This window comes from Pezoporus wallicus, unplaced genomic scaffold (genome assembly GCF_028554395.1).
Source record: "Pezoporus wallicus isolate ANWC-B61680 ecotype Strahan unplaced genomic scaffold, APGP_CSIRO_Pwel_v1 contig_2, whole genome shotgun sequence".
Taxonomy (NCBI): Eukaryota; Metazoa; Chordata; class Aves; order Psittaciformes; family Psittacidae; genus Pezoporus; species Pezoporus wallicus.
In genome coordinates this window covers 758,021-770,842 of record NW_026639478.1, presented here as the reverse complement: position 1 = coordinate 770,842, position 12,822 = coordinate 758,021, and the positions used below count along the sequence as shown (strand labels likewise).

The following is a 12,822-nucleotide window of genomic DNA, read 5'->3' as shown; positions in this document are numbered from 1 at the left end:
GCATACATTGGAAAAGTATTCAGATACAGTAAGGAAAAGAGTGCTAGGGACTGTCAACGGACAAGGAATACAGTGCATTCTCTCTCTATATATACATATCCAGGCAAGATCTGATTGACATTGTTATTTATTAAAAGCACTCAGCTTCTTTACTATATTCTTTTACTAGTATGTTCACTTCTTGTTTATTTTCTTTAAAGGGTGTCCTTATTTGTTGCATGTAACCAACAAACTGGAGAGCAAATTGTAGCCATTTCTGTAGTGATTGCACCTGCATTGGTAAAATCATGTCTGACATTATTTAGAGATCTGGTTGGTGCCACAGGGAATCATCATGAAATTGTTTGACAACTCATATTGATTTCAAACTGCTAGTCATGTTTCTTCCTAAGACCACCATATGCAGTAGTCCCTGAGACAGAGAGTGCTGCTGTGTGGTACTGTAACAGCAAAATAACTCTTCTTGGGTTTATGTCCCTGCTCTCACTGAATGCATTCAGATTCCTTAATTAGGCATAAATGACTCGGATCTCCCAGATCCGTCACTCACTTTCAGAGTGCTCAAAATACGAGGTTTATACAGCAATCCACCCCTTTAGGATGGAGAGCGGCCAATCACAGTCCTGCTGCAGTGAAAATGATCCTTCCATCGAAACCAGGCATAGCTGCCAGAAGGCAAAGGATTCCCAGAGCTGCCGAGCCTCTTCCCTCGCTCTCATCCAATAAGCTGCTTTCCGTCCTCGTTTTTAGAGGTGCAATTAGGTACCTCGCATGCAGCATTTCTCTAATGTGGTTTTAAGGCACAACAATATTCTCAGCAGCAAAATGTAACGAGCAGAACACTGCAAAGCCGTGGATTTGTCTCTGGTCCTGGGAAAGAAGGCATGTTCGGTTCCCTTCGCCACAGCCCAAGCTCAGAGACTTGACTCTCCCTGCACAAGGAGTTTCCTAAGCAATCTCCAGCGAGGGTGTTATCTCAGAACAGGTAGCTGCCGTCCCTATGGAGATAAGGGTGGGGGGCAGGGAGAAGCAGATGCGTTCTGGATCAAAGGTTACCCTCTTCAGGGCTTGAAGTGATCCAGCCTGGGCGATCGCTTCCTCAGGCCACGAGGACTGACTAACGACCACAGCCTCCCCCGCTTCGTGCCACGCACCCTTTTAATGGCATGAAACCAGCGAATTCCCGCGGCGCAAAGCCCTGAAGGTGAAACTGCGAAAAGCAGAGCGGAAGCTGCAGAGGGCCGGTGCCACCACCACACACCGCGCTGACGGCCCTGGCTTGCGGCTGAAGGGCCGGGCAGCTCGAGCCGCGCCGCTCGCAGCCGCCGGCAGATGGCCCCCGCCGCCACCCTCTGGGTCAGCCGCAGCGCCGGGGGCTGATCACGCGAAGGAGGGGCCGGCTCCGCCGCGCTCGATTTCCCAGCTCGCTGCCCTCCTCCTCCTGTTCCTCCCTCTCCGCGCCGGGGCGGGCGCGATGGCTTCCTGAGGGCGATGCTCCGGGCCACCGCCTCCCGCTGCTCCTCCTCCTCTGCCGCCGGGTGCTCGGTGGGAGCGGGCGGGCGGGTGGCTCCCGGTGGCTCTCGCGAGGTGAGGAGGCCGGGCCGGGGATCGGGCGCCAGCCCTCCCGGGGCGGGGGCAGCCACCGCCTCCTCCCGCCCGCGCCTCAGCCGCCGGTGCCGGGCGGGGGGAGCCGGACAGCGCGGAGGTGCTGGCTGTGTGAGGGGGAAGGAGGGAGCGAGCGCTGCGGGGTGCGTCCTGGCTGTTCCTCCGCTGGAAATGCCCCTCCTGGCCTCGCCGGCAGCCGGGGGCGTCATGTAGCGCGGAGGGAGCCGGCTCCGCGGGGCGGGAGAAGCCCCTTCCGTCCTTCTCTCTTTCCTTCCCTCTCTGCGCTCCGCGCACACCCCGCACCACAGAGGCACCGCACGGGCGCCCCCTCCCCCGCCCGCCGGTTGATGCCCGCCTCGCCTGGTGGAGGGGCGGCACGCCGCTGAAGCAGCCCCGCCACCGGGCACCCCCGGGCGCCGGGCAGCGCCGCCATGGCCGAGGAGAGCTCCGACGTCCCCAAAGAGTTGATCGGTAAGGGACGGGGCATGGCGGCGGGGATGGGGATGCAGGGGCTCGGGGGAAGGGGGATGGAGGGCAAGTTTGGGGGCGACCCTCGGCTGCAGCGCTGGCGGTGGGGGGACCCGGTGGCCGTGGAGCCCGGGGGGAGCTCCGCGGGATATGGCTGGGGAGCCGTAGGGGTACTCCGAGGAGCCGGTGGGGGGCAGCGGGGCCGCGCCGCAGGCGCTTGGCCCCGCTGCTGCCGCTGCGTGTGGGGAGCGGAGGGCTGCGGGCCAGCGGCGGGGAGCGGGGCGGCGGGGAGCGGGCAGGGGCCGTGCCCGTGGAGCCCGCTTCTGGAGGCGCGAGGCTCCCCTGCGGTGAGCGGTGGGTGGCAGGCGGACCCGGCCCAGCGGCTGCCCCCCGGAGGGCTCTGCCGGCGGGGCTGCGGGGTCTGCAGTGGCTGCCGGAGTGCGGGGAAGCTGCCCCGGTCCCCCGAACCTCCCGCGCCCGGACAGCAGCCCCGCCGGGGCCAGTCCTCCGAGCGCCTCGGCCTGAGGGCACGGGCTGAGGCTGCGAGCTGTACCTCTGTCCGCTGCGCCTTATTTCCCCTCGGGGCTTCGCCTTAAGACTCTTTTTCCAATGTATGTACGAAGGAGTGAGGGTATTTATAATTAAAGTTTTATGGCCACATGCATGCAACCCCCGTGTTGCACGGTGAGCGCATCATAGGGGATTGTAAGGACCTTGGAAATGCCGTCATCGCTGTTGGGGAGCTTCCGACAAGTGGATCATTAATGCTGTATGTTGGCAACCGGTGTCATATGGAGGGAGCAAGTCTGACGCTCTAGGCCTGGTCCTCAGCTACCTCACTGAGGCTGAACTTCCTTTGGTTGGCAGTTTTGCCTGTTGAAGGAGAGATCTAAGGATATCACCAACGTTAGAATAATTTAGTGTTGCCTTAATGATAGATGGGAGCAGAAATTTGTCAGACAGTAAGGTACATATTGTATTGAATACAAACCTTTGAACCTCACCTAGTTCATTTACAGTGTTGCATTTCCTTCAGTTTCATCAGTCAGGGCTATAGGTGGCAACTGATTTTAGCATTTAAAAAATATTGCTAAAAATCTGATGGATGGTTGCAGCTGTCATAGGATTTTTTTCTGTATAGGCAAAACAGCTCTATTTTGCAGTGCTTTTAGTGTGCAATCCATGTGGTTTGCTTTAGTCTACAGCTTACTATCAAGAAGTGATGAGCTGGGAAGGCTGCTGGGGGTAGCTATGATCAAAAAAACCATTTCTTTTTAAAAATGGCCAGGCATGTTTGAGGTGCTAATACATGGTACTTGTTACTCACTGTGGGTCAGTGCTGTGCCCTAGTGTTGTAGGTGAGGTTTAGAGCAACGTGAGCATCTTCACGCATCCCCTTGTCTGTTGGCTTTAAGAATTACCCCTCAGTCCTGGTGCCCTGCACCCAACTTGCTTTTTCAAGGGCTCTTTTGTGACATGTGGGTCTGTTAATATAGATTGGTTTAATTTCTAGCAGTATTTTAGTGTCTGCATGTTAAAATTGAGCCTCTTAAATAGTCTTTTTGTAGTAACCTTGTTTTGAGAACAGGATGGAAGGATGTGCCTTAACACTTAGCGATTGGAGCATGGAGATTAAACTGGGAGTAGGAGTAGATTAAACTGGGGGTGGAAGTGTTTGAGCTGTGGTTTTCATTGTGTTTTTTCCCATGTGACCTTTGTCAGGTCTCATAGGTCACAGTCTGCAAAAAAACTCATTGTTGGCTTACCTGAATCCACTCCTCTGAGGTGTGGACGTATGAAGTCTCCAGCATCAGAAATAGATGAATGCTTTAAAATGTTTCCATCTCTGAATCTGAAAAACAACTTTGCAAGTCCACTTGCCACCCAATGTGTAAGGAAGTGGCCTCAGTCACATGGAGAATATCTATGAAAAAACTCTGAAGAAGTTTTTTGAGCCCTTTCTGGCAGATAGAGATTTGGAGGGAGCTGGCATCCTGATGCTTTCTGGAATTTTGGGTCCCAGGCCCTTTCTCTCACTTCTGTGGCTTGTTGAAATAAGAGGCCTGGAGCTGAGGGCTTGCAGTCGCTCCCACTGCTGCTGTGTGGGACAACAAAGGGAAGAAGAAGGTCTCCCCACATCGGCTCTTCAGGAGGAAGTCCCTTGCTAGATGCAGTCATTTGGAGCTGTTAGTGGGAGAGGAGAAATTGAAAGGCAGAGATAAAGTAGCAGAAACAGCACATTATCTTTCCTTCTGTGAGGAGGTAGGACTTGAAAAAAACTGAGTGGTCAGCTTGCTACTGGGTTCCTCAGCAGGAACAGAGAATCCAGAACTGGGGGTTACTCATGGGAGAAGAGGACTCAGGAAAATAGTTCCCATCGGGCTGGACTTTTCCCTGGGCTTTGGTTACCTGGCTGTTCAGGAAGCTGACTGCCTGGATCCCCCCCATGCCCGGGGAGCTGGCTGTCTGCCACAGGGCTGCCATGGCTTGGGACAGGCTTCTCGCCGGCCAAACCGCTGCTACCGAGGAGCTTTTGTTTCCTGATATGAAAATTAAAATTCCAGGGGAAATCATGCTGATTCCTCAGGACAAGCTCTTTCTGGTGGAGACCAAGTGCATGTCTGACTTGCACACCCTTGTGCCCTGCAGGCAGAATGCTGTGGCCTGGGCTAAATGTCCAGACTTAATAAGTGGTGTATTGTTTGCTGTAATGTATTCTGACTACCAGATGCAAATTGTGCAGAGAAGTGCTATAAAGAGCTCTATAATTAAAAGCCTTAGGAATAGCCCATTATCTTCAATTTTAGCCTTTAAACTTTAGCATGCGCAAGGGCAAAGTGTGTGTGTCTGGGGAGGGTGGAGACTTGCCTTTGGCAGATGCCAGTTGTAGCGCTGGAAATAGGTTAATGTGTTTAAAAGGTTTCTTTCTCATTCCTTTTCTGTGGGGGCTGGGGAGAGAAACTTAAGGAAGGTGCCAAATTGGCTCTTCTAGATGAACTTCTCTGTTTATCTCCCAGTTACATCAGTGTCAGTAGTTGTATAAGCTTTCTGACACTGTTCCCTGTGTTAGCAGTTCCCTTCAGGCCAGGGTGCAAACGTTTAGGGGAAAGGCTGGTTCATTTAGTACTTGGCAGAATGGTGTATACATGTGTATGCATATACATATTGAGGCATTATGGCAAGTAATGTAACTTTGGTGTTGGCACCATGAGGTGGCTACACTGTCGTTAGGACTTGGACTGAGACCAGTGTTCCCCTCCATAGCATCCTCTGCAGAGCTGTCAGGTGTTAGCATCTGGAAGTCTGCTTGGTTTGCTTTGCAGCTTAAATGCGCAGAATGCAAAATGTGTGAACACTTGCTTTTCCTTTGCCTGACCCATTTAGCTTCCCTGATACCAGCAACATGCTAAAATTTTTGCAATGCAAGAAGTTAATTTGCTTTAGCAAGCTTTTCAGGTACAAATAATAGCAAGTGAGGAATCTGTTGTCTTTTCCCAGAGTAGAGCTAAGCAGTGCTGGGGCTTGTCTTGGGAATGCTTTTGATGTCTAAGTAGTGCTGGAAAGAAGTATCGAACTATGTTTAGAATCCTGGCATATGACATTGATAATCCTATCATATTAGACCTAAATTATTGTGTAGATGACATATTTAAAAAAAAGTTGTACTTGTGTTAGGTTGTGTTCAGTCCTGGTGAATGTGCATGAGACTTCCATGATTGCAAGCGATCAAGAACAATGTGTTGTTGAGCTATGTTGAACAATGTAGCTCTGCGTCTTCCTGAAAACTCGAAAGAGGTGTCCTTTTTTTCCTTCTCATGTTGACACTGAAGGTATTTAATTAAGGTATTTTCTTTCATTTCAGAAAGTGTCAGGGATGTTATTGGGAGGAAAATCAAAATTTCGGTCAAGAAAAAAGTAAAGCTGGAAACTAAGGGAGACAAGGTGGATAACAAGGTATTGGTAAGTATGACAGAATGACTCTGATTATATATGTGAAGGAAAAGCCAGTATCTTTTCAGAAGGCATTAATTCTCCTCAGAAAAGCTCCTTTGAACTTTGTGTGTGCCATAAGATACATGTATCACTTACTTTTGTACTTTCTCACTAGCCTGCACAGCAAGTTGATGTGAAGGCATGCACATGAACACACGTTTATCACTGAGTTCTTCTTCAGAGTTTAGGGTATTGGGTTGTGGATGATGTTAAAGCAAGCTATTATTAGAACCTCTTCTAAAATAATTTGCTGCCTTTGCCGGTTAGGTGTTGTTTACGTCTGTAGGAATTTTGAGTGGATGAGAAATGCAAAATGAGGCCTGTGGAATTATTTATCTTTTGAGAATCTTCTGAAGCTGTTATGGTGGTGAATAGTAAAACTATTGTGCTTTTTGAACTCAAATGACTATTCGTACTTTTTAGTACTCTCTGTTAAGTCACACATCTGCATGTTAAAAGAAATGCTTAATGTGTGGGATCCTCCATTGTCATTCCTGAAACTGTAGTGGAGGAAAGTGTCAAATTAATCTCTCTTAAGTATGCTTTCCTGTTTTCTCAATAGTAGTTTTGCTGGCCTCTCTTGATAAGAAGCAAGCTGTGGTAATGAGCGGGTATGCTTACATACTATCTTGAATACTTGGATATGCAAAAAGAGATGGAACTTTGTGTTCTTTTGCTATGTCTTTCTCAGGAGAACTAGAGTAACAAACACAAATAAGTACAGTGCTGCTGTAATATTTTGCAAGATATTTGAGATTTGGTGCTTTGTGTCTGTAAAAAATGTATTGCAGATTTGAAAGTTTCGTTGCCAAAACTTGTTACAAAGTTTGGGTACATGGCCTATGCAGATACTCTGTTTTGTCTTTAAAATCTGTAACGTATTAATCAGCTCTGAATTGTTTTCATAAAGTACATGTTGCGTATTCTTGGGCAGTAAGACTGTAGATAGCCTACTTTTCATCAAGAGCAGCTACTTAACGAATTTGAAGTATTTTCTGCATAATACCTACCCATGTTATTTGTGGCTCCTGGATTTACAGTTCTTGTGGTGGAAATAGGTTGACTATGTAAATGCTGATGGATTGTTTCAGTTTATTTAAAAGCCATGTTCATAGGGAAGGCTGACAGTTTCACTGAAGTGGTAGCACTTGATTGACTTTTTGTTCTATACAGAATTGTTATTCTTACCAATACTGAAATATATTGTGAAAATATTGCAATACTGTTCTGACCTGATGGGACCTAAAGAATGTTGAGATTCGAATTGCCAGTGAAGTTTCTGAGGGGTGTACTACTTGGCCTAGATGTGATGACTTGCATGTTTTTTCTCTCTCTAATCTCCAAAGCTCTCAGGTGGGGGACTTTAACCTTTGATGACTGAAGAGGTACTGCAAGAGAGACGCATTTTTAAGGTGTTCACAAGTTAGTGAGCACTTCTTATGTGTGTGCATGCACACTGTCTTCAGTGCAGAGGATAAGTCTTTCATGGGGATGAATTGCTGAAGGGGATGTTGTCTGGAAGAACAAATGGCTCCATGATACAAAAATGCAGGGGACTTATATTGGGGAGGTGTAGGGGGGGAAGTTTTCATGGTCAGAAAAATTGACTGCTGACTGCTTGGGTTGGATTTTGTGTCTTCTTCTACCACAGAAGAAAACTGCCCTGTGTGAAGCTTCACAAACCACTATGGCATCTTTTTTAAGTGTTTCTCTAATTGCATGTGTATCTTTATGTGGGTTTGGGTTTGGTTTTTTTTTGTTTGTTTTGGTTTTGTTTTTTTTTTTTTTTGTTTTGTTGCAGAAGTGCTGAGTGCTATCTGCTGTGGCAGGGCCAGTGGAGGCTGTGGCTCCTTCTGGGGATTCAGAGTTCTCTGAAATGCAGAGTGCTCTGAAAAAATGACACCAGTGACACCTTAAGTTGCCATAAATTAGTGGAGACTTTTTGGCCTTGCTGTGTCTACATACTCATTTTTGATCTGTGAAGTAGAGGAGATGTACCCTCCTCCCCTCCAGAGTGATGCTGAAAACAAATAACATTGCTTCAGAGAGATGCAGATGCTTAATACTAAATGCCATAGGAAAGCTACTGACAAAATTAAGATTTTTTTTGTACTCCAAGCTGAGACTTCACAATATTCAGTAAATAACGCATATGGTTGCATTCTGACCAGGGCAGGTAAAACTGAATGCTTGAATTACTGTGCCTTGGGTAAGCATGTCAAACTGAATGCTGAATTAAGTGTTGGCAGCAAAGGCAATTCAGTAATTAAAGACTATATCCTTAAGTGTATGCACCAGAGGGATCAAATGTGATTGCATGGGCAGTGTTCATGCCAGCACTCCTTGACTCCTGAGAGCTTGGTTTTGAGATGTTAATCGTTTGAGAATGGTCTCTTGAGTGCACGTGTAGCAATGAATTGTTTCAAGATTTTGGTTTAAATTTTATTAGTAGTTGGGAGTTTGTAAGCAGATTAGGTAGCATTCGTTGGGTCCAGCACTTAATAAGGAGAAAATACCAGTTGCTGTCAGGCTAGCCAACCCCAGAGCCATGGTGAAATTGCTCAAGGTTTTAGAGGAGGTTGATCTCAGAGGCTGGCACTGAGCCCTAATACCCACATCTGTGCTTTAATTGAATGATCTCTCGTTCTTCATTTCTAGGAAATTTGAGCAAAATCAGTACCAATTTGAGAAAGGGAGATTATTTAAAAATGACTGCACTTGGCAGGTGCCTAGGAAATCACTTGACCTCTAGTCCTGTTGTTCATAGTCTGTTCAAGGTGTAGAGTACTAGAATATGAATATAACCATCTACTTAAGTCACTCTGCTATAGGAAATTCCTCTGATAGTTAAGATAGAAATTGGAATCTGAGAGTAAAGATGAAACAGTGGAAAACCCCTGCTGTTGCTTGAAATATGGTCCTAATGTTGAACTGGTGAAATTGGTAGATGAAATCCATGCTTGCCTTAAGGTGCTTTAGGATCTCAGCTTTCAGTGCCAAAGTTTGGAAATTATGACTAGGAATTTTGATGTAAACCAGACTTTTTCAGTCTGCACAATGAGTTTGCTGCCTTAGTATTCTCAATCTGCAGTTGCTTAGTTATTCAGTTAGTCATAATGATGCAAACTGGTAAACACAGTGAGCTGCTCAACTGCCTCTGGTCTGTTGGTACCAGGTCTTGGGTGGTCAGGCAGCAAGCGGGTGCCCAACCCTAAAAAGGCAATAACCAGCTTGAGTGGGCAGGTCAGTCCTCACACAATTAGGGTCAAACTCCAGCTCTATCCAAGTCATCTTGATAGCAGGGCAAATCTGCTGTTAGGTAAGGTGAGGAACTTTTCAGGTGACACGCTGATGAGGAATTGCTGCCCCATGGGCAAGGGGTGCTGGCAGTACCACCATGCACCAGCAAGGCAGGCAGCAGGACCAGGGGTGGTGGCTGGGGGCAGCCTTAGAGCTGCGGCAGAGCCGAGGTCAAGCCAGGCAGTTGGGTTTGCGAGGCAGGCTCAGGCAGGAAAATGACCAAGCACAGGGATTGCTCAGGCTGGGGCTGAGTGCTGGAGCTCTGGAGCAATATGGGGAGCTCTGGTCAAGGTGTCTCCCAGGTTTTTGGTCACATACTTGTGCCACATTGGGTGCAGACAGCCAAACTGAGGCAGGGCCCTGGGGCAGGCTGCCCTAGCTGGTTCCATGTGACCTTCGAGCCAGAGGCAGAGTACTACTGCGCTGGGCTTCAATGTGGTTCTCACAACAATAGTCTTATTGGGTTAAAATAGATAAAGATATCACTATTTTGTAATCAGTCAAGGATTGCTTTGGTTTCCTGGGATTGTTTTGTTTAAAGCTGTTTTCTTACAAGGTCAAGGCTTAAGGCATCATGCAGAGTGGCTGCTGTGTGCCTTTCTCACACTGAAGACTCTGACCTTCTCTCCAGTTTCAGCTTAAGCTGATGGGTATGTAGAGGTCTCAGTCGAAATGGGGCGCTGGGGAAAGGCAGGCAGAAAAAGAAGAGAAACTTGACACCTACTCCCTCTCATAAGGGCCTCATTTTGGCAAGATAACGGATCAGTCAGAATGTCCTGTCCACCAGAAAGATTTCAGTGTTTTGTCTTGGCCTTTTTTTTTTAAACCAGAGGCCTCAGGCCTTGCCTTCAGACAAACACCACTGGAAAACTAAGTTTCTTGCTTTCAGTGTTTGTGGTGCTGCTTTTTCACCCTCAAAATAGCCAAGGTATCTGTACAATACTCAGCGTTTTGTACAATCTGTACAAATACTCAGCATTTTGCTGAGTATTTCCCATTGCGGTTTCTTTCTATCAGATTTATTGTAATTAGTAGCAATGACAGGTAAAATTGTAAGACAAAAGCAAGATGTTAAATACATCGGACCAACTCCTTATGAAATACTGATGTTTTCGGGAGTGGCTCATGACCAGAATTCAGGATTCCTCTTACTTTTTTCTTTCTTTCCTGTTAATGAAAGAGAATACTCCTAGACTAATTGCCTTTGAAATTAGTTTTCCTTTCCAAAATAGTTTTATTTTAGACATTAAGGACAAGAAAATGTTGCAGGAGACCATGCTCTCTGTATGGCTGGTCTGTTTTTTTGCTATATTTTTGGGTTGATTGTGTTTTTGTTGTGATTGTTGTGGTTTTTTTTTTTTTTTTGTAATGTCTTCCTAACCTTAAGGGCATGAAGTAGTGTGATGTGATGTAGTGAACAACAGCACTTCATTAGTAAATCCCCTTGAGGATTCTCTGTTAAGCTGTTGCCCCAGGTCTTTTACTTTCTTCTCTTTGTTACGGTAACACAATGGTGCTTCTGGAACCAGGACAGTTGCTTTGGCAGGTGGCTTCCCTGGGAGTAATCTCTATGTCCCTGTCACTTTCTTTGGGACATATGTTTCCATGGGCTTTTAGAACAAAACTTAGTCAACTCCTCTCAAACAGGTTTATATTTGTTCTGTGCACATGGTGTGAGATTTCATGTTCTGCTTCTAAAGACTCACAAAGACTGAAATTCTATTTAAAAAATCTATCTGCATTCATTTTTAAAGGAGCAGTTTTGCACTGTCCATGTGGTTTCTGAATGCTGTCTGAATAACCTGGCTGACTGCCCTGAAGCAGCTGAGGAAAGCCTGTGTGAGCTGCAGTGCCTGTTCAGCTATAAGGGTGGCAGTCTCCAGGTGGAGGCAGAAATAATGTTTTGCATTGCCAAAAGTATTTTGGGATTAAAAGCTTTGGTGTTGGTTTCCCGTTGCTCATCTTCTGTCATGATCCATCCATGACATTATTTTCAAATAGATGAATTTCTCTAGGTGCAAATGTCTTGCCTTAAAAAATATGTACTTGTATATTAAACCACTAAAAGCATGAAGCTCACAGGGGGTCCAAGGTTAGTTTTACATAAAATGTTTGCAATCTTGCACATTATATCATGACAGCTGGTGTGTGATAATGTGTTAAATATGGGCATTCTTTTAAAATAATGGTGTTTTCTCTTCCCTGCCCAGAAGGTTGACTGTTATGACATATATCTTAAGTGTGTGTTTATGAAGATGAAAGGAAGTAGGTGTTGGTACATCCCTCATGTCAGAAAATCTAAATGAAGTGAGGTAATCAAAAAGTACTTATATGTGAAAATGTATTTTAATACATTTACAAGGTGCCTCTTAGAAAACAATTGAACTGTAGCCAATAAGATTACTACAGAAAACTGAAATAATGAGTGCTGCTGGAAAGAGAATTTATTAATCCAGCCATGCAGTTGTATATGGTCCCAAAATAGGACCTATTTAAAAAAATACTCATTGATGTGCAAGTTTGACTGAAATCTATATTTATGTTGTATATCGATCTGTAGGGTTACTTTTTACTGGTGGGAATGCCGGACCTAGCATTCTGATGCTGTGATAGTGCATGCAGGTGTTGGATTCCTTTTTGTTGACATGTTTCCACTTCTGTGAGGAGAAATTGGCATTCAGTGGAATTAACAAGGTTGAGAGAAATGCTTCCCTCCTCTTTGGGTTGGTGAGGTTGGGAATTATTTTTTTTCCCCCCTTCAATTTCTCTTTCCAGTTCTTACTTCCACTTTTTCTTTTCCCTTATTTCCCACAATCAAAGCATCAGTTGCAGATAGAAACTTGTTTTGTGTTTATATCGGTGTTGACACACTTTTTGGGATATAAACTCTGAGGCTTCTTCCCCTTAGGTTTGTCTGCATTAAGGGTAAGATCTAATCTAATTGCTTAATGAAATTGGCCTTTGACCAAACAGAAACAGTCCTCTTTCTCTGGCTACCCAGGCAAAATGTACATTTTTCTGCAATCCTGGCTCTTTTGTGTCCTTTTAAGTGCAGGTCTGACTGGATGATTTCTTGCTCATCAAAGAACATAGTGTATTCTTTGCACGCTTTGGGAGGGTAGCATAACCATTATAGAAGAAGGGCAGCTGCTTGCTCTCCTTTTCTTTAATTTTGGGCAACTGGTATACGCAAGGAAAGGTAAGAAAAGGTAACTTCTCTTTTGGTGCCTGCCCTTGTGCTGTCTTCTGTACTTTGCATGTGCACACCGACCTGTGGGTGCATCTGTCCTTAGCGGTGCTCTGGAAGAAGGAAGTGTAAATATTATCTTGCTGTTAGCCACTTCTGGTTTCTTGTTCACAGCTCACAGGGGAAAAGGAGTGGTGGAAGGCAGGAATACACTGTGGCTCTGAATTGTTCATGGGATCAATTAAAAACCAGTTGTGTGTGTTGTTCTT

The 12,822-nt window shown here is 46.0% G+C and overlaps 1 protein-coding gene across 6 annotated transcripts in view; it reads left to right on the top strand.

The window, feature by feature from the left end:
• Positions 1–1,900: 1,900 nt before the first annotated feature.
• The window catches only part of CARMIL1 (capping protein regulator and myosin 1 linker 1), a 193,889-nt gene continuing 182,967 nt past the window's right edge, over positions 1,901–12,822 (top strand). For all 6 annotated transcript variants that reach the window (XM_057414782.1, XM_057414781.1, XM_057414777.1 and 3 more), the window contains exons 1-2: positions 1,901–2,076; positions 5,936–6,033. In XM_057414782.1, the coding sequence (XP_057270765.1) occupies positions 2,037–2,076; positions 5,936–6,033 (138 nt within the window). In that variant the 5' untranslated portion in view covers positions 1,901–2,036. The remainder of the gene's footprint in view (positions 2,077–5,935; positions 6,034–12,822) is intronic.